The sequence below is a fragment of the Cavia porcellus genome, unplaced genomic scaffold, assembly GCF_034190915.1.
Source record: "Cavia porcellus strain 051 isolate PalLab524CR breed Dunkin Hartley unplaced genomic scaffold, mCavPor4.1 scaffold_15, whole genome shotgun sequence".
NCBI lineage: Eukaryota > Metazoa > Chordata > Mammalia > Rodentia > Caviidae > Cavia > Cavia porcellus.
The window spans coordinates 48,079,511-48,102,055 of NW_026947498.1; the positions used below are offsets into that span (position 1 = coordinate 48,079,511).

General features: G+C 34.7%; 1 protein-coding gene across 10 annotated transcripts in view; it reads right to left on the reverse strand.

Moving 5' to 3' along the window:
• Nucleotides 1-22,545, reverse strand: part of Senp7 (SUMO specific peptidase 7) — a 202,390-nt gene that overhangs the window by 53,929 nt on the left and 125,916 nt on the right. For all 10 annotated transcript variants that reach the window (XM_063224873.1, XM_063224874.1, XM_063224875.1 and 7 more), the window contains 3 exons: nt 8,258-8,379; nt 3,242-3,423; nt 1,822-2,161 (listed from right to left, as the gene is read on the reverse strand). In XM_063224873.1, the coding sequence (XP_063080943.1) occupies nt 1,822-2,161; nt 3,242-3,423; nt 8,258-8,379 (644 nt within the window). The remainder of the gene's footprint in view (nt 1-1,821; nt 2,162-3,241; nt 3,424-8,257; nt 8,380-22,545) is intronic.

Genomic DNA, 22,545 nt, shown 5'->3' on the forward strand with positions numbered 1-22,545 from the left:
AACGTTACCCTTACTCCCAGGCTCATGATATAAGCATTTTGCTCCACCATGCACTTGCTACTATACCCTCCAAAAGCCCAAAGCAATGAGACAATGTGGTGCCCACAAAAACTGTGAGCCAAAATGAACCTTTCCTCTTCATAAATTAATTATCTCAGGTATTTTGTTACACTGATGGAAAGCTAAATACTATGAGACCTTAAAAATAACTTCTAGTTCTAACAATATATTGCACCATCACTCTAAATTTCACTTTAAGTCCTGATACATTAGCTGTTTTTCAAAAGGGAAAATGGCTAGAAGAAAATTACTTGCTGCATATCCTTGAGAACCTTTATGAGAGGACTGAGAAGAGCCAAAGGACTTATCAACTTTTGATAGGATTATACTATTATAAATGCTTTCATAAATTATTTCACTTTAATATCACAAATAATCTTGTAAATTAGGTGCTATTATCCTTATTTCACGAGGAAACTGAAGCTTAAAGGAGTAATTTGCCAAAATGGCAGAGCCAGGATCTGAACTTAACTGTCAAATGATTGACTTGAGAACTATGGAGGGGATTAGTAAAGGACACTTCTGGGTGTGTCTGAGATTATGGGGATTTGACTTTAGGTATATATTTGGTTCCTGGCCCCATCTTCTCTGGGGCTGTTCCCCTGTTCTGTTTCTCAGCCACCATTCACTAAGCAGCTTTGTTCTGTCATATATTCTGCCTTAGAGTAATCAACCATGGACTGAAATCTCTAACACTGTGAACAAAAATAAACCATTCTAGATCAGAGGAGACATGACCCAAGGAGGTAGACTTTGCAGTGATGAGAAGGGAATCTAGGGAAGGGGAAAGATAGGAGGGCGAGCAGCATCTACAGTGGTACCTTGGTTCACAGATGTTTTTATTTATGAACAATTTTATTCACAAACAAAAGCATTTGGCAAAATTTTGTTTTTCACTGTAAACTCTACATCAGGTGATAAACATGACCATGGTCATTTTTTCACACACAAACACAAATATGACCATTTTTTCCTAATCATGAACCAAAGTACCACTGTACATGTACCAATTCTCCAAGATGAACATAATTATTCCGTATCACACAAATATATGTAAAAAACAAAAAAATTTATTTTAAAAATAAATCAATAAACCCTTCCTCCTTTAAGCTATATACAACTGGTATTGGCCCCAGCAACAAAAAGCTGATTAATTCACTTTGAATTTTTCACACCCCGTGATAGTATTAATTATTTAAAAAGTTACTATATCAAAATTAACTAAATGGCACTTAACAGCTTCATCAACAAATCACAATAATAATGATGCTTAGAGAATCTTTCTTAAAAACACTGGATAAATCTTGGCACGATGGCACATGCCTATAATTCTAGCACTCTAGGAAGCTGAGAAAGGAAGATCACAAATTCTAGCCCAGCTTGGGCAACTAAACAACTTACCAAGATCCTGCCTCAAAATAAAAAAAAAAATTAAAAAGGGCTGGGGATGTAGCTCAGTGCAAAGGCTCTACATTCAATGTGCAGTACAACTAGATAGTTAGATAAGAGACAGATAGACAGACAGGAAGACTAAGTAAAGGTTAGATCACTCTGGACTACTCTGCTTGCAAAAATGCCACTTATTTACCAGATTAATATTATAACTCTCATGTAAGAAATCCCAAAAACCACAGGATATTTTTCCTAAAGTTAATATATTCCACAGTAATACTGTAACAACTTGTGGCCTTAGCAAACTGTTTGGTGGGGGGAACCTAAGCACAGAAAATTAAGTGCCTTCACAATCCTCCTGTTACTTACTTGGTTCAGCCGAAATTAACGATTGGTTCCCTTCACCGTGTCCACTTAGGAGAGGCTTTTCTACTGTATTCAATTCATTCTCATCCTTCTCAATCAAAGATGAATTCTCCACTGTATCAGTGGAAATAGAGCTCTCCAAGTTTTCAGTGGTTGAACAGGCAGAGGCACTTTTGGAGACAGCACTCAAACCCAACTCCTCACTATCAACTGAGCACAGTTTAGTAAGATCGCTTTCTATAGGTTTAGGTGTCATTTCTTCAAGCCATACTGGGTTCTGATGATAGTTTTTACTTGACTTTTCAAATTCAGTGGAAACTGTTGACACATTTTCCTGTTCTTTCTGAACATAAATGAATGTATAGAAAATTAGCATGTTTCCAATTTGGCTTCCTAAAAGCAGTTTTTAAAGACTTAAACTTTTAAAGAATAATATAAAAATAAAATATTATATCACTTCTGTAACTATATGGATAGAAAAATATACAATTTATATTATGTTACACTTGATGTGTCCCCCACTTATAAAGATATAGGATTTGGTCCATCCAATCTAATGCTTAAGCAATTTTTAAAGGGTAAGATAGAGAGGTGACAATTGTACAAGTGTTTCAGATGTCAGCTTCAGACACAGAATTTTTTTAACATTTTTACCTTGCAAAAGTAGTGACATCATGCAATGAATTATTTTGGTAACCAAAGCAAAAAAAATTAAAATCCAGCCAAATAACAGTATTAAAAATTTTAATACTGCTTTCAACCTATCTTTGTATATTTATGATATAAAGTATTTATATTATTTGACATAAATATATATTATTTATGATATAAAGTATTTATTAGTATTTATGATATAAAGGCACTGCAAAGTCCTAAAATGATTTGTAACTCAATGGTATGAAAAGCTGTCTCCTTATAGTTTTAGTGTTATTGATAATTGTTTGATATAATTTTGTATGTAGATAATGTGTGTATCAAGCATGACAATTACTTATAATAAATTCCCTAAATTCAAGATAAACATAAGCTTAAAGAATTTGGCAAGTCAATTGCTTCTGATAAAAGATATCTGGCAGTAATTACAGAGAGCAAGTAAAAATAAATAACTGAGAAATATGATTAGGATTTGGTTACAATTTTTAAAAAGCCTTAAGGACATATATTGAACTATTAAGGAAAGAGTAGTCACAGGAAAAAGCAATTTAGTGTTTTTACTAATTTATACTATTGGGAATTTGTCCCAGTAGTTGTGTACTGTTGAGAAAAGGCACATATAAAACAATTTTTTAAAAACATAAAACTAGCAAAAAAACAAAAAAAATCTGAAAAACATGGAAGCTAGAAAAATCATATTTGGCTGCTGTCAACTCACTTTTATCAGACATAAAGCTATTTCACATTATATCTAAATACTTCTACTTACTATTTGTCCTGTTGATTCATTCAAAGAAGTAGAATTACTAGAATCACGTAAATTACTTCTAAGCCTTTTCTTTGTCTTCCTGGAAATCAGAGTAGATTTCATTTCTGAGTCAAAGTATGTAGTATCCTTGTTTCTGCTCCCCTCTTCAAGATAATCACAACTTCTACTTGCACTGTTAAGGTCTTAAAAAACAGAAGAAGCATAAATAAGGCCAAAAAGTACAGAAAGAATCCCTTTTAGAGGAGCTCAAAGAAATACGACCAAAATTGTTATTTTCTTCCAAAGCTCATTAAAACACTGTTAAAATTCCCATACTGACATTGGATTAATGTGAAGGCATATCCTGCATTACTTTTTTTATACAAACTGAATGTCAGTTACACAATAGATGTGAGACTAGAAAAATACATAGAGAAAGTGTTGTTTCTCAGAGTAACTAAGAACCAAAGCCTGTTTTTCCCATTTGTTATAAACACATCTGACATTAATACCCCTTTAAAAAGACCCTTTTTAATAAAATCTGGAAAATTAATGTCATAAAAAGTGCTTCAATAATTGATTGTGATTTTATAAACTAGTTTTTGCAGCTTTCTGTTTTTTGAGAGAGAGTCTCACTATGTACATCAAGCTGGCATGAAACTATGTAGTCCAGGTTGGCCTCAAACTCATGGTGATCCTCCTGCCTTGGCCTCCCAAGTGCTGGGATTATATGTGTGTGCCACCAAGTAGGGCCACTAGCTGTCTTTTTAAAATTGTAATTTACATAAATACATTTCTTAAGTGGAAAGAGACTTAAAATTTGAAAGTGTAGAATGTTAATTGCTGGGTTTTTTAGAGTCAAAAGATCTTTCTTAGAACTGCAGTTAACTATGAGATATGATCCTTCACAAGGCTATCAACTTTACTTCAGAGTTTCTTCTTTTCAATAATCAAGATGTGATATTCTAAGTCTCCAATAAATCCACTATTTCATAAAGAAGTCTTTCCTTTTGTAACATCAACCAAGTATCACTCTGGGTTTGTTTTTTTTGCCAAAAAGTTCATTTGAAAAGTGTAGGGTAAGAGTATGGAGGAAACCAGATCTGCAGAGTGGATATAGGCCAAAGAGAGTAAAAATAAAAGTAAAAGTACATGCAGATTCTGAGAAATGTGGCATGGGCTATCATGAAAGCTCACACACAATAACCTGAAGTTTCACTTAACCTGCAATTATCCACTTAAAATTGGTACTTCAGTATCAGATATATACAGCATACAAAATTATCTTCCAAAGGGAGGGGTCTACCTAAGTAACTGAATAAGTAACTGAACTATTTTTCTTTCAAAATTTATATCATACAAGTGTATCAACTTAAAGTTTACCCACAGCAAGTCACAAAGAAGCCTCCTTGAATTTATAACTTACATTCATCTAACACTGATAGTTTGACCTCTTTGATTCAAAATCTTCAACAGTATATATCTTTTAAACTGTTCTTACTCTAGCTTCACAAACTCTTAATAAATAGTATCTATGATAATACATCTATGTCATTCTTTTAAAGGATGGCACTGAGACAAGATTAAAACTCCAAGATTGCCTTCCAATTTCTAAAGAAAATACTTCACTCATTTCCTCAGGAATATCAACTTCTCCCAAAGCAACAACACAATATTTACAAAGCACACTAAATTTTATTTATAATATTTAAATTATTAAAAAAATTAAATTAAATTTCTAAACAAATATCACACTACCATTTTTAACTATAAATTCTATAGTAAAAGACTGATAAAGGGAAGCCTGAGGAAAACTATTTTACAGGAATTTTCCTTTAAATAATTACCATTTGGGTATCAATGAAGCTTGTCTCTCAGGAAATAGGAATAATCTATTATACAGAACTAGACATTATAAAATTCTACTTACATAATATATATAATACGGAAATATTCCTAGCAAATAAAATTAAATAGGTGACAAAAATCCTATAATCAAAGGAATATTAAAACATTTCCAACATATTATGATGGTAAAACCAAATACCACAATACAAATAATATACTATCAAAGGAATACTACATCTTGGATTTAATTCACAATTTCCATTATTTTATAGATTAATGTTAAACAACTAGCACTGGATACAATTATCTATAGGAGAAGAAATATACTGAGTTTAAACATAAGTTCAATAACTAATTTTCTTATAAATATTTTGCCTACAACTTTACCTTCAAGGATTTAAAAAATAACTTTTCTCGTGATGTATGTCTAAAATTTTACTGTGACTTTGAGGTAACACTGTCAGTGCCTCCATATCACTTCACAGATTCAATAGAAAGCAGATGATATACCATGTAGTTGTGTCTACAATGTTTGTATGTATCTGAGGATGCACAGATGTTTTTTCTTGCAAATATTCACCAAACAACATGGTGCAACAAATATTAGGCATTACAAGCAATATAAAGATAATTTACAGTATATAAGAGGATGTGCATAGGTCATATGCAAATAACTAAATCATGTCATAGAAAGGATTTAAATATCCAGTTCACAGGGGATGGATGTGAAGCGTTCTGGAACTTTGAATTCTCTATAGTCATGAAAGGAAGAGTTAAGGGCACAAATCCAAAAGCATGCTATTCAAATATCCCTAATGCTGGATATGATAGCACATGTCTATAATATCAGCACTTAGGAGGCTGAGGCAGGAGAACTGTTGTGAGTTAAGAGGCCAGCTTGGGCTACAGAGAGAAATCCTATCTTCAAAAATAAAACAAAACAAAACAATTCCTACTCTAGCTAAGAAAGCAGTTGTATGTGAAGGTTAAAGACTGTCATGAGAGTATCGTAACTCAGCTTACCTATATAAATACTTGTATTTTTATTTTGTAATGAAAGATAATTACTTCTAAGAAAAGTATTCTTCATAATAAAACAAATGTCATTCATTGTATGATGACAGTACTTAGTCATAGTTGCTTTCTCCAGGTTGCCCTCCTAAGAGTTTCAGCTGCTTTTGTATACATGAAAGTTACTAGTCTAGTTCTTCAAACTTCTCTTCTATCATAAAGGTTACCAAAAACATCTTTAAGTAGTTGTGTTTGAAATAAAGTACATTTTCTTTCTTTTTATTTTTGCATAGTATGATTAGAAAAGTTTTTGTATGAAAAACAAAATCACTCATAAAACTATATATTTCAAATTGTTTTAAGCTGTCAATAATCCAAGAGACCTCCTAAGGTGTTAGAATAGCAAATTACTAATGTAATAAGTTCTTTTTGTACAAATTTTGGTAAAATGTTTTTGGTAAAATCTTGAAAGAGATTTTAAAAAGTTAATTCATCAAATCTTTTACATGGGGGAGGTTTACAAAAAATGAATGTTCAGAAGTGGGGGATGTATTTACCTTCAAATTGCCTTATTTGTATGTGCATCCTAAAATTGAAATAGATTTTCATGAATAGAGAATATATTCTACAAAATAGATTTGAAAAAAGAAAAGAAGAACACATGGGGATACTGGAAAAAATACTGCTATCAGCTCTGTCCCAAAGCAACTGAACGAGATTCTCTGTGGCTGGGACACAATGCCATTGTGCAACTGTGTGTACAATTTTACCTTTGTAAAGGCACTCAGCTTTATTAAGCACACACGTGCCACGTGCTATTTTGAAAATGCATCCCTAGGATCTAACAGACTAATAATTAGAGTGGATTGATTTATTAATTTTAGACTTAGGGCTGTATCCACTAAAATGGCCAGAAAGAGAAGGGTTAATTGTGGATGGTGGGCAAGTGTTTGGAGAGAGAACTGCAAGAATGGGAAAGCCAGCTGAGGATGAGGTAACAGAAAACAGGTGGTAATGTTAGCTGGTGCTGGCATCAAGGAGGAACAGCAGGAGTGACAGGGCACCAAGAATGGTAGAGAAGCTGGGCATAGTGGTGCTCATCTCCAGACTAAGCTACTCAGGAAGCTGAGGTAAGAGGATCATTTGAGCCTGGGAGTTAAAGACCAGCCTGGGTAATGCAGCACGACTTGGTCTCATCCAACCAAACAAACAACTGACCAACTGACCAACCAACCAACTAACCAGAAACAAACCATTTGCAGGCCCCCAGACATCCAACTGTGATGCACAGAATGGACAGGAGATACTGCTTATTACAGGCTGATTGTGTCTTCACCTCTGCTTCATACACTGAACTCCTAAACTGCAGTAGCTCAGATGACTGCCTTTAAAGAGAAAACTAAGGTAAAATAAGGTCATAGATGTGTTCTGTAATCTAATCTGACCATGTCTTTATAAGAAGACCATGTGAAAACACAGGGAGAAGGTGGCCATCTACTAGTCAAAAAGAGAGGCCTCAAAAGAAACCAAACTTCCCAATGCTTTAATCTTGGATGTCTAGAACTGTGAGAGAATAACTTAATATTGTTCAAGCCAAAAAAAGAAAAAGAGAGAGAATATATTTCAAAGTATAGTAGTAGGAAGCTAATAAAAAAACCCAGTTAGTACCACTATTAAGAAAACAACACTTAGAATAGCAAAATTAACATAACTTTAAAACTACATCACTAAATCCCTTGAAATAAAAAAAACACTCAAATTTAATTTTGGGGATTGGTAAATAAATCAAGATTTATATATTACTGAAGTACATAAATAGTAAACTTGAGAACCTTATGTAGCTAAATAATCTCTCTTTACTTCCATGTATCCTTTCAATGTATTTCCAGATGAAATATTTATAACTTAATGTATATTTTAATGTTTTATATTTAACATATTATATATTATTTTATATTGTATGTTATTTATTATGTAATTATGCTAGAAATAAATTAAATACAATATTTTATATTATTTTATATTATAGATTTTATATATTAAGTATATAAAAGTATGTAAGAAAAGTAGATATAAGTATATAAGATATACTTAATATATAAATATTTATAACTTAAAACTATTGTAAAAGCAATAGGTAAAAATCCAAATCCTAACAGTTTTCTAAGATTCACAAACCTTTAGGCTGAGTATCAGGTATTTTAAGAGAAATGTCACCATCAGCTCTTCGCTTTTCTTTAGTGCACGGAGCCTGCTTTGCAGAAGTGTTATCATCTACTGTCTTACTACGCTGTGAATCCCTGTAAAATAGAATTATATTATATTCAATTCTAATGAAGCCAAAAAAATTTTAAAAACCAATTGGTATACATTCAAAATAAAAATACAGCAAGTCATAAATCATTCCCAAATGGAAGACTATATAATCTGGTCAGCAAAGAACAAAAAATGAACTCAGATTTAAGAAGTTTTCATCCTTATTCCAGCTTGAAATTCCCATATTGCACAACTGCAAGTGCAAAATAAGCAGAAGACTAACTTAGATAAGTTTTTTCTCCTTTTTTTGGTGGAGCAAAGTTTGAGACAGGGTCTTAATATGCAGTACAGGTGGTCCTTGAATATTCAGTGATTCTCCCAAGTACTAGGATTACAGGTGTACAAGCATACTTCCTAGGTAACTATTGAACAAGTAAAAGGACCTTTAAATGTAAAATTCAAGACCATAAATACACTGATAATCAAAACTATGAGTAGGTAAACCACTATGAGACAAAGCTAATTTTTAATATATTTCAAGCACAGTTCACATATAAAAAGGTAAGTACAAAATAGGTTTTGAAGTTGTGGGGTGTGGTGGTGCATGCCTATAATCCCATCACTGGGGAGGCTGAGGCAGAAGGACAGCCATGAGTTCAAGAACAACCCAGTCTACATAGTGAGATCCTGTCTCAAAATAAATAAACAACCCAAAATAGGTGAAAAATCTGAATGTAAGAAAAAGTGTTACAAGAGAACACATGTGGGAAAATCTTTATGATACTGGATTTGACAATGATTTCTTGAGTATGACAATAAATATCAGTTAAAAAGAAGATAAAATACATTTCATTAAAATTAAAAACCTGGGGCTGAGGATATCACTCAGTGGCACAGTGCTTGCCTAGAAAGCATGAGATTATGAGTTCAATTCCCAATACCAAAAAAAAAGAAAACCTAAAATTAAAAATTTGGCCGGGTGTGATGGTGCATGCCTATAATCCCAGCACTGGGGAAGCGGAAGCAGAATCATCTGCAAGTTCGAGATCAACCTGGACTACAAAGTGAGCCAAGGCCAGCCTGAACTGCACAGGCAGAGACCCTGAATTAAAAAGATAAAATTAAAAACTTGTACACCAGGGCCAGGAATTTAGCTCAGTAGCTTAAGTGCCTACCTGGTGAGCACACAGTCATGAGTTGATCCATACCAAGAAAAAAAAAACAATGAAAACACTTGTGCACCAAAAGAACACTATTGGTGGAAATAAAGCTTCTGTAAATAAGGAAGGGAAGAGGAATTGAAGGGAAGGGTGGAGAATGGGGAAAAAAAAGAAAATCAAGTCATATCATGTACAGGTACAAATTCCCTATAACAATTGTGATCACTATGTATACTTAAGTTGTACCAATAAACTGAATTAAACTTTTTACTGCAGTAAAAAACAAAAACAAAGGACACTATCAAGAGAGCAAAGACACAAACCACAGAAAACATTTTTAAACCAGTTATCTCATAAAGGATTAATACTAAAAGCGAACACTATAAAGAGCTCTTAAACTGAACAACAACGGTAGCAACAACATAAACCAATTGACAAAAGGGCAAAGTTCCAGGTTTGGTGGTACATGCCTGTAATCCCAGCACTCCAACAGCTGAGGCAGGAAGATCACTGTGAGTTCAAGGCTGGTCTGAGTTATGCAGCAAAATTGTCTCAAAAAAACAAATTTTGGGGTTTTTTTGTTTGTTTGTTTTTGGTTTTGGTACCAAGCCTTGAACTCACTACCTGGCACTTGTCGGGCAGACAATTATATCACTGAGCCAAATCCCTGGCCCCAAAAAACAAAAATTTTTATAAAATAGGCAAAGCACCAGAGTCTAGCTCAGCAGCACAGGTATTTGCTTAGCAAGCATGAGGTCATGAGTTCAATCCCTGGCACCAGAAAAAAATAATAGGCACAGCATTTGAACAAACATTTCTCCAAAGAATATATACAAATGGACAGCCACATGAAAAAATATCCAGTATCACTAATTATGAGAGATGTAAATCAGAACAACAATGACATACCATTTCACACTGATTAGGATGAAAGAAGAAATTAAAGAATGTTGATGAGAACATGGAAAAACTGGAACCTTGTAAGTTGTGGTGGGAATGTAAAAACAGGGCAACTTTTGTGGAATTCTAGTGGATTTCAAAAAAGATAATCACAAAATTATCATATATAAAACTACACATATAGTTATCAGTTATTCTACTCCTTGGCATATATAGGCAAAGGAACTGAAATAGTCATGAACAAATTTTTCCATGCTATGTTTTCATTATAGCACTGTTTATTATAGCCAAAATGTAAAAACAGTCCTACTGTCCAACAGATAACAGAAAAGCAAAATGTGAATAATACTGAGCTACAAGAAGAAATAAGCTCATGCATGTACAGAAGAGGATCTTTGACGACATCATGCTGAGCAAATCCAATCAGAAACTAAAAGATAAATATTGTATGAGTCCATTTAAAAGTGACCAAAATAGGTGTTCATAAAGACAGAAAGTAGATTAGAAGTTACCAGAGGCTTGAGAAAGAAGACAACGAAAAGTTATTATTTAATGCTAAGTGTGATAACTCAGACCCCGGTATAAAATCCAAGGAAGCAAGAAATTAAAATTTGGGAAGCAAAGGCTTTATTTCCAGGCCTGGTGACACAGCCTCCAGGAGCCAATTTGGAGACTGTGCACCTGACAGCTAAAAGTCAGGGCTTTTATCTTGTAAATCCACAAACAGCTGCTGGTCACACAATGTAAGGAAGGGGGTGGGGGTGTGGCACAAACAGAAAGGGCGATTACACGTCTTGGGAAGGGCAAGATCAGGTAAGGGTAAGCAAGTCTCCCAGCATACAAGTGAGTTTAGAGAAGAAGAAATCTTGTTTTTCTTAGCAAAGAATAGAGAATTGTAACAGCAATTAACAACCTTAGTTACCTTACTTTAGCACCACAACTGTTATTTGTAGAGGGCAACAATGGTTAATAGATGAATTAGGTAAGATTTTACAATTCTTTACAGAGGAGAGCATTGATTAACATATCAATTAGGTCACCCAAAGGGAAAAGGAAAACACGTACAGTAAGGGCAAGTTACAGGTATTGCAATGATACAAATATAAGGAAGCTATTTTTGTGAAGAATAGTACAATCTAATGCAATTAACACAATTTGTGACAGGCCAACAGGTAAGGAAGGGGGTTGTCAGGAGCTATTACCTCAGACCTTTGTTTTGTGGCCTTTTGGGAAGTTAAAACTTAACCTAGTTAGATGTGAAGGGAGAAGGGGAGGGGAAGCAGCAGGTGGCGCTTATATAGAACAGACTTTATGGCACGCTAGTTAGGGGGCCTTAGGTTATAACACTAAGAGAGCTGCTGTCTCACATTAAAAAGGTGTAGTGACGTGTTGGGAGCCACTGGAATGGGAAACAAACCACAGTACAATACTGGAGCATGGCCATCCCAAGAACAAAGAGTGCCTGGGGCTAGCCACGTGAAGAAGCTGCTTCAGCCCAGAGAACACTTAGTCCCAAGACAATCTCAATACTGGGTTACTAGAATGGGGTGTCATATGACATGTTGCTGAAAGGTATAAATAAAGGCCCCTACAGTGAAGGGGCAGTTCCTTTTCTTCTATCAAGAGGGTAAGGGCTCCACCTGACCCCAGTTTTTGTCACTTTATTTTCTTATCCTCCTGACATCATTTCCCCCACCCCCAAAAACACCTGGAGCTGCATGGGTAACAGCAGAGACAGTTACACAGTATACAAAGAGTTAATAGGACATAAGAAAAGACTTATCGGAAGAAGAATTGAAGGGAGCAGGAAGGGATGAAAGGGGAAGGGAAATAATAAGAATTAAGATGTGTGTGTATATGTACAAACTCCGCATGATAAATGTAATCATGATGTACTGCAATTATGCATTATTAAAAAAAATTAAAATAAACTGAGACTTGATCATAGGCCTATGGGATGCTTCTCCAATACCACTCCCTTTTAAAGCCATACTACTAAAGACCAACTTACATAAGTTGCTTATCTAGTACCCATCCAATGTCCCCCAAGTTACAAGATACATCAAAAAACAGTTTGAAAACACAAAACAATTCTCAGAACTAGATTCAGATATTTCAGGAATGTTGATATTATGAGACTGGGAATTTAAAATAACTTAATTAATATGCTGAGGAATTTAACAGGTAAAATAGATGTAAGAATTAGTGGACAATGTAAGCAGAAAGATGAAAGTTCATGAAAGCATCAAAAAGAAATAAATCAAAACACTGTAACAAATGAATAATGCTTTTGATGGGCTTGCTTGTAGACTAGACAGAAAAAGGAAAGAACTGCTAAACTCTGAGTATACATCAACAGAAAGTTTCAAAACAGAAAGGGGTTAGGAGAGACTGGCAAAAAAAAATGAATAAACTTTGGGACAACTACAAAAGTGTAATGAAGGCATTACAGTATTATCAGAAAGAGAAGAGAAAGGAACAAAATTCTTGAAACAATAATGACTAAGAATTTCCCAAATTGATTTCTGATACCAAACCATAGCAGGAAATTCAGAGAGCACCAAACAGAAAAATGTCATCCAAAATGACACTTATACACATCATATTAAACTGCAGAAAATTAAAGATTAAAAATTTTTAAAATACCTACAGCTTAAGGTTTATCTCAGTGGTAGAGTGCTTGCCTAATATGCACAGGACCCTGGATCAATCTCCAGCATCTACCCTGCAAAATAACTTCACAGAGAGATAAAGACTTCTCAGAAACCATATAAACAAAAGAACAGTGGAGAAAAATCCTTCAAGTATTGAACAAAAAAGACAAGCAAATAAGAATTATCCTTCAAGACCAAAAGAGAAAAGATATCTAAAGCAAAACAAGAAAACACTCTGTTGCAAATACTTTAGTTTTGCAAAAAAATATTATAAGTCCAGAAAGAAGGCAAATATTAAAGGGAAGAAACTCAGATCTACATAAATAGGTGATTCAGAAAAAAAAACAAAAAACAATAAAACAAATAGTTGGATTTTTCCCTATTATTGTATTGTAAATACCAGTAGCAGAAAAAAATAGAAACAATAATCTAAGTTTCAAGGTTCTTGTGGGCCAGGAGACGAACAGAGCTCCAGAGATCCGGCCATGGAGGGACTCAGGCAGCTTATTCTCCCGCCCTCTTGGTAAACGTCTGCAACGCGGGCCAGGAGGAGAACAGAGCTCCAGAGATCTGGCCATGGAGGGACTCAGGCAGCTTATTCACCTGCCCTCTTGGTAAGCACCTGCAGCTTGGACCTGGAGAAGAACCATTACCTGTAAGCCTAGTGCCGTGCGAGCTAAAAATCAAGCACCCTTCCCCCACTTGCCCCCTCCCCCCTTAACTACTGGGGATAGATGTTTCAACATCTCTTGGGAGGATGACCATATGCAGTATAGCAAATATGGGGGATTTCCTTCTATCTTCTGTTTGAAGGCATAGGTTGTTTTCACTGTTTTGTTGTATTTCTTTTGCTCTATTCAGTATTCTCAATTGGTTTTACAATGTTCCATTTTTGGTTTGATTTTACAATACATAACTGACTGGACAGCTATTGTTAAGTTAAAGAGATATACCATAGTACTTATTACTACTATCCCAGTTTTCTACTGTGAAATCCTGTACCAATTTCACTGCATTGTCTCGATTGGCTTTGTTCTGTCTTGTGCTGTTGCATTTTTACTACTTTCAAAATTTAAAAAAATATATATATGTTAAGACTCATGCATGCATAGAATCTATAAACAGTTTATGAGAACTGATCTTATGACAAGTGATGAAATTAACAGATACCTTGAAGAAAAGGAGACGCTAAAATAGCCAGTGCTGATCCTGGAGTGTCATAATGTGAAACCCAGCAATAGTCTTATTCTTTGTTCAGAGTGATATTAACCTGCTTGGGTTTATTCAAAGTCAACATAATTGTAGATATGGGTAACTGCATATATGTTTAAGTGTATAGGATTGATAACCATATTTCTAAGTTTTTGTTGGATAGTCAAACAGAACTGCTTGCAATCTCACTGTTTGAATCCCCACTTTATATGCTCCACTTTAGTATCTTGAATAACTATTTGTAAGAAGACGATCTGTGGAGACTTCCAGGAGAACATGGCGGACAGATAGCAGCAGCTACAGATGCTCTCTGAAAGACCCAGCTTACAATCCAGGAATGGTGTGGAGTGAGGAATCCTAAGCAAGAGAGGAGATATGCCCTGCTGACCCAAGAACGAACTGGGCTGAGAGAAACCAACTGGGAATGCAATCCTGGTGCTATAACAGGAACAGATAAAGCCTCAGCATGGAATCTGGAGCCTGCACCACTGGAAACCACGATTTGGGTTTCCTGCCGCTGTGGCTGCGTCTGAATTGGCTCAGCAGGGAGACAGACACACGAAAGCTCTGAGAACGGGAATCGGTGAACGGAGTTGAGAACAGGACGGGCGGGGAGCCGTGCATCGACCTGCGGTGAGTGAGAGAAACTGGGACTCTTCCATGATCTAGGAGGCTCCAACAGAGGACATTCTGGGACCAGGCAGACGTGCGGGAACAGGGCGCTGTAGTGACTTCAGTCATATATCACCCTCTCAAGCGGGACTGGTGAGCAGTGCCTAGCCTACGTGACGCTGCTGGCTGAGACCCAGTAGGCTAGCACAGCCCAGGTCCCAGCACGTGAAGGTGACCTGGAGGGGCGGGCCCCGCATAGGCTGCCTGGTCCATAACTCCCTGGTGTGCTGCGGTGGGCGGGAACACCTAGCCAGTGTAATTCAATCAGACTGTGGCCAACAGGGAAGGAAGCTGGGCCTCCTATATACACTTGCATATATAAGGAACGAAGAATATGGGAAGAGGGAGCAACAAGAAAGGCCCCTTGGCCCCAATCCTGAGAAACAGGCAATAGTGGACACTGCACCAATAGACATAAAGTGCTATCTCCAGAGGCTCATAGACGAGTTCAGGAATGAAGTTATTAATGACCTGAAGCTAGAAATAAGCAGAATAGTTAGAGAAATGCTAAGCACCACCCAAGAAAAAACAGATGGTGGAATGGAAGAACAGAAAAAGAAGGGAGAATTGTTTGATGGAGAAAATAGAGAAAGCATAGAATACGTGAAGCAGGTTCAAAGAGATTGCCAGGAAACTAAAAACTCTATCGAAAACTGGCATAACAGCTTGAAAGAAACGAAGGATAGATTATCTGAACTGGAGGGCAGACTTGTAATATGGGAGAATGAAATGAAAAACTTCTTAAAAATAACAAAGAAACAAACAGCAATAATACAAAGACAAGAAGATGATAAGAGGATCTATAACTTAAGAATTAAGAACATAAAAGAAGAAGTAGGGACACAAACAAATGAACTACAAAAGTTACTTGCAGAAATAATCCAGGAGAATTTTCCTAATTTAGCAAAAGGTAAAGATACTCATCTGTATGAAGCATTCAGGACCCCAACCACCTACAACCCAAACAGAGCTACACCCAGACATATAATAATCAAATTACCAAAAATCCAATATAAGAACAGAATATTAAAAGCCATCAGAGACAAGAAACAGATCACTTACAAGGGAACACCCATCAGAATTACAGCAGACTTCTTAGCACAAACCATCAAATCACAAAGAGCGTGGGGTGGAAATAATTCAAGCTTTGAAAGATAATAACCTCCAGCCAAGACTGAGATATCCTGCACAACTATCCCTGGAAATTGATGGAAAAACAAGGTGCTTCCAGGATAAAGAGGAACTAGGGGAATATGCAACCACCAATTCAACTCTACAGAATACTACAGGATATTCTAAAAAAGAAAAATACGAAGAATCCAGAAATAGTGGCAGAGAGGCCACAATGAATGGAGCAGAAAACAAAATGAAGAAGACAAACTGACAACTAATGACAGAAAAAGAGCTCAAGAGAAATGAGGCAGAGAAGACTGGATGATAGGAACAGCTATTTTGGAGAAAACGACATCATAATAGGTAATGCTGATTTAGTATCATCTTGTTTTGAAGTCTCATCAAGCTTTTGCTCTTCTGTCTCCATTGGCCTTAGCATGTTGTATCTTATTGGATTTTATTATATGTTATAGTATAAACAAAAACTTTTATAGACAAGGAGATTATACAGAAACCATTGTTCATTTTCTGTTAGTTGATTCTAAATACCCTGTAATACTGTCATTCTCTTGAACGGTTTTACATTGTTTTGATGTATTTGATGCTACAGTATACAAAGTTATACTCAAAGATGTCAAGGAAAGAGACAATATGGTAACTACTTTTATGTCAGGATTATCTTGTGGTAAAACACTACTTTGCTTAAATGGTTATGTTTTTTTCTACACTGTTTTGTTGTTATGCCCTCTTTTATCTCAATATCCATTTTATTATTTACTTTTTTATTTTTATCCTTTTAATTAAGGGAAAAATAAATTAAAAAAATAGCAAGATATACTATAGTAACCCACTTTGATTTACTATTAACCTGATTTGAAGCCCTGTATTGCTCTCACCATCTTGTTTGGACTGATGTTCCTCTATTCTGTTTTGCTTGATAGTACCAGGTTCGAAAGTATAGGCAACAGCTGTGAAGATAGTGGGATTCATTATGACGCCCATTCTGGTTCACTATTATCTACTTTTGAAGACCTGTAATGTCTCCAATGTTTTGGTTTTGTTGGTTTCGTTCTTTACTGTTTTGTTCAATTTTATTATAACTGATGATATAGGCAATTCTATTAGAGATAGTGGGAGGCATTATGGTAACCATTGTTGATCACCTTGTATTATTTTTTTTACATTATCTATTATGTCCACCCTTTTGATTTGACTGACTCTGTTCTGTTATGTCACATTTGGTTTTACTCTCTTCCAAAAAAAGTAATAAGAACTGTGGGAGCAATAAAACCCAAAATGTGTAATAGTCATTGTACAAAAGAGAGGAAAAGAAAGTGCTCTAAACAATATAACTGCATGTATATTTAAGTGTATAAGATAGACAATGATATTACTGAGTTTTGTTGGATCATTGAACAGAACTGTTTGCAGTCTCACTGTTTGAATGTCCACTATATAAGCTTTAATTTTGTAACTTGAACAAATATTTCTAAGATGACAATATGTAATCCATTAACTAGTGATTTCCTACTGTTTATTTTTTTTTCTGAAATTCTGTATAACTTGTACCCTCTTTCTGCTTTTTTTTCTTTTTCTCCTTAAATAAAATTTAAAAAAAAAGAAGACAATCTGTAATCATCAACTAGTGATTTCTTACCGTTTATTTTTCTTTGAAATTATGTATTATTTCTACCCGTTTTCTGTTTTTTTAGTCTTTCTTTAAATTCAGTTTTAAAAAGAAGATACTATAGTACCCAGTGCTGATCACGGAGTGTCATGATGTGAAATCCAGCAATACTATTATTCTTTGTTCAGAATAATTTTAACCTGCTTTAGTTTGTTTAATCTAAACATAAATGAAGATATGGATAACTGCATGTATGCTTAAATGTATAGGATTGACAATCATGCTACTAAGTTTTTGTTGGACAGTTGATTAAAACTTTTTGCAGTCTCTCTGTTTGAATTCCCACTTTACATATTCCATTTTTGTACCTTGAACAACTGTAAAACGACATTAACTAGTGATTTCTTACTGTTTTTTTTTCTCTGAATGTATGTACTATTTCTACCTATTTTCTGTTTTGTTTAATCTTTCTTTAAATAAAAATTTTTAAAAAAGTTTCAAGGTTCTGCCAAAACTTATAAGAATAAATCAAAGTTTGATATCAAGACTTTATTGTTGACATTTCCTTTAAAAGTGTAACTGAATTTTTCTTTTTTAAAATGATCCAGTTCAGTTACTTAGTTAGATTAAGTCTATCACTGAAATGGACTTAATTTCAGGACAGCTGGAATTTGAGAATCTTGGTCTCAAATCCTGAGCCTATCAGGATTTACTGACATCTACTTCCGTGTTGAAGAGTTCAAACATGGGTATTACATCATCCTAAAATCTTTGATAGAATTCACCATGGAATCCATTTGGGCCTCATACTGTTTTGTAAGTTTACTAACTTATAAGTGAATTTTTGGCTAGATATTGATCAATTTAGATTGTCTATTTCTTTTGACGAATACCAGCAGACTATATTTTTCAAAGAATTTGTAAAGTTCACATAAGTTATCAAATATGTGGCATATATCAAAATTGTATAAAGAAATAAAACATTACTACAGGCAAAAATATGGACAACTATGAAAGTATTACTGTATTTGGTTTTATAACTCCACATTCTGTTCTCTACACAATGTAAGAGCTTACTGCTTTTGGGGGTTTTGTTTTGTTTTGTTGGGCTTTTTTTTTTTTTTTTTAATCTTTTTGAGACAGTTTCACTACACAGTTCAGGTCAGCCTTGGCTCACTTTGTAGCCCAGGATGGTCTCGAACTCACAATGGTCCTCATACCTCAGTCTCCTGAGTTCTGGGATAACAGGCATGTGCCACCACACTTTGCTGATTAATGCATTTCTTAAAAACCATTACGCTTTTGAAATCAATGAACAGAAAAGTAATTTTTGCAACACCAGTAATTGAAAGCTATGTAAAATGGTCTTTGATGCTATATGAAGTTCAACTGGTATAAATTCAACTCAAATGTTATAAATTTAGTGAGTTAAATTAATCCCACTCACAAAAAGGAAACAGCAGTATATATCACTCTACCACTGCTAGCACAAAATACTAGATATCACAAGTTACAGGAGAGGAGGTTTATTTTGGCTCCCAATTTTAGTGAGTTTAGCCCTTGTATAGATGGCTGGCCCCAAGTCAGAAATAGCAGGGTATGGCAGAGGAAAGATGCTTAACCCACGGTGGGCAGGAAGCACTGAAAACCAGTGCCAACTGAGTATCACCAAGGTCAGGTGCCAGCCCAAGCTGTAACCAGGTTCCTTAGGACCATTGCTGCAGTGGTCCTTGAGAGCCTGGATGCCTTGAACTTGGTTATATTCTTCTCTAAGAGATCTGAAATAAAGCAGGGTGCCCTGGAGCACTCTTCTCAAACCAAACTTTCAGAGAAGTTTACCCTTTTATACCCTTGAGCCTGCAACACATAAGCACTAGCCAATGTCCACCTCATTTGTGAAATGAATTTAGGCCATCCTGGGATACTCTGAAGTGATCTTTCCTATTGACTTAGTACAAAGTACTTGGCTTTTTGTTGCCAGTGTTTTCAGCAACCACAAGCTCCTTGGCACCAACTGCCTAGAGTCAAGAAATGAAACATTAAATATATGGTAAAATAGTTTCCAACAAAATCACCAAACTCAGTCAGTCTAGAAAGAGCAATATTAGAGAAAACTCAAAATTTTGGTTTTAAGTCATATACTATGTACGATGTTTTGTTTTAACAAACAACTCTATTTTGTTTTCTCATTTGGTTTTGTTCTCTCCAAAATACAAATAAAAATTAAAAGAACAAAAAATAAAAATAAAAACTTATGCAAATATATGTGCTTATAACTTCTTACAGGTACATAAAAGAATTACTAGAGAAAGGGAGCTAAAAAGTGACTTAGATTCACAACCATCTAAACATTTTGCAGCTGAATTACTAAAAAACTATAAACTATAAAGAATATAAAAATCCAACCATTTCACATTAGAAATAATGAAATTTCTTGCTTATTGGAGGTCTATCTTAATAATAATTTCATTTTACAGATGACACAAGCAAAAATGGCTAAGCTGCAATTCAAGGATATCCTAAAAAAATCATAATACAAGCACAGCATTTTTCACATGATAATATCATACTAAGAATATTCAGAAATGGTGTGGTGGTGCACATCTGTAATCCCAGCACTTAGGAAGCTGAGGCAGGAGACTGAGCCAGGAGGATCACTTTAAGTTCAAGACCAGTCTGAGCTACAAAGTGAGCTCAAGGCCAGCCTGAACTGAACTGCATAGAGACCCTGTCTCAGAAAGACCAAAAAAAAAGAATACATATTCAGCTATCCAGGAGTGGTGGTACACACCTCAGAAGGCTGAGGCAGGAGGATCACCACAAGTTCGAGGCCAGCCTGAGCCTCATAGTAAGCTCAAAACCAATCTGAACTATACAGCAAGATCCTGTCACAAAAAAAAGAATAAATATTTGTTTAAAAAATGTTACTGAATTACTAAAAAGCTGAAGAATTAAGGATTAAAATGTAAAACAATAAAAAAAGTCATGCTAAACAAATAAGCTACAGCAAGGAGATTATTCTAAATTTAATTTTCTATTCATCATTGATTTTTTTTATCATTTTTTTAATTCTAATATACAAGAAAGGGGCTTTTTTCCTACATAATTCCATTCAGGTTACCTGTAATAGTCATAATAAATCTAAACAGGCTAATGTTAAAATAAGGCTTTCAGTCGTCACATAATATTGTTTTATATGTATCATCAAAGACACAAATACAAGATTTTCACAGGAAACCTAGAATTTTCCTGATCATAACCCTCACTATTCAATCCACAAAGTCCGTATGTTTTAGCATGAACTATAGCTTCATAATAACAGTGATGTGAAAATTCATCAAATTAAAAGAGAAAAGCTCGCCAGATAGAGGCTTATAGTTCAATATTTATTATATTCTCTATAGTAAGAGAACAATAACAATAACGTCACCATTTCATGTCTCCTGAGAATATCTAAATTACTCAACCTGACTTTGAGAGAAGAGGCTGGGAGAAGGCTGGTTATAAAAGAACACCACTCTGCACCTACTCTGAGTTCAGCCTACACAGCAATTTACTGGGGCATATCTACCAAAGTTATGGTATGGCCATACTTAAGATGTATATCCAAGAGAAACCCTTAATTACCCTCAAAATAAACTCATTTTAAGGGAAGATACAACTAAAGCTTAATTTAAGAAGCTCAAAGGGCCAGGGATTTAGCTCAACAGATTAAGTGCCTTCCTGGCAAGCGCAAGGTTGTGAGTTTGATCCCCAGTACCAAAAAAAAAAAAAAGAAAGAAAGAAAGAAAGAAACAAATTTAGGAATGGGGATATAGCTTTGTGGCATGAGTAACCTGCCTGGAAAGTACCTGCCTGAGTTCAATTCCTGGGACCAAAAAAAAGCTCAAAATTCCTTAAACCAAAAGGTATAAAGCTAATAAAACTGTGAAAATTGCCTTGGCAGCACTGCTAATGTCAACAGTGGTCTTAGAATCTAACACTGGTATCCTATGAATAGACGACTTCAGTGGCATCAACTACATGAAATCGCTTTGTATTAAATCAAAATATTTTATATTAGCAGCAACAAGAGATGTACAAAAACAATAACTAGCACTTATTAGTTACCAGGTATTGTATTAGGGACTTTTATAGAGTTTGTTTCCTTAAATCTGTATGTATTATCCTGTTTAAAAACAGGATAAGTAATTTATCATGGCAAGTCAGTGTATCAGCAGTAAAGATAAGATTCAAATCTAGACTTATTCCAAAGAAAACTGTCACCAAAAGAACAAATTTTCAGAGAGTACATCAAAACTATCTAGAAATATGACAGCTATTTATGAAGAACTTGAGAGCAAAGGTTCCAACTAAATAAATTAAATATAGTATTATTGTTAATCTTTAGCTCCAGATCAGCATAAAGCCTAAAAAGAACAGATTATACTTTGACAGTTTCACAGAAACCTTTCAATAGTGCTGTTTCTTCTACCAGCATGAATGTATGCTGGTATCATTTAAATTCTGTGGCAACATACCTAACTTTTTTTCTATACAAAGTATCTTCAATAATAGCATTTTCATTTGTATCAATATTTTATATACATAACAAATTCTTAAGTGAGATTTTAAAAAAACAATTTAGTGAGACAGAAAGAGCATTCAAAATTAATTCTCTTTTTACAACTCAGGAAAATGGTTAAGTGTAATGTAAGCCCGTGCACAAAGTTCAGTTCCTATTGCGCAAGCCCTAGGTATTTAAATGCAAATAAGACATTATACAGTACCTTCACATAAAGAGCTTATAATCTAGAAGAGATAGAAATAAATACCTATAGTATAATGTGATAAATGAATAGGCATTTTAATATCTCTAAATATACATTAAAT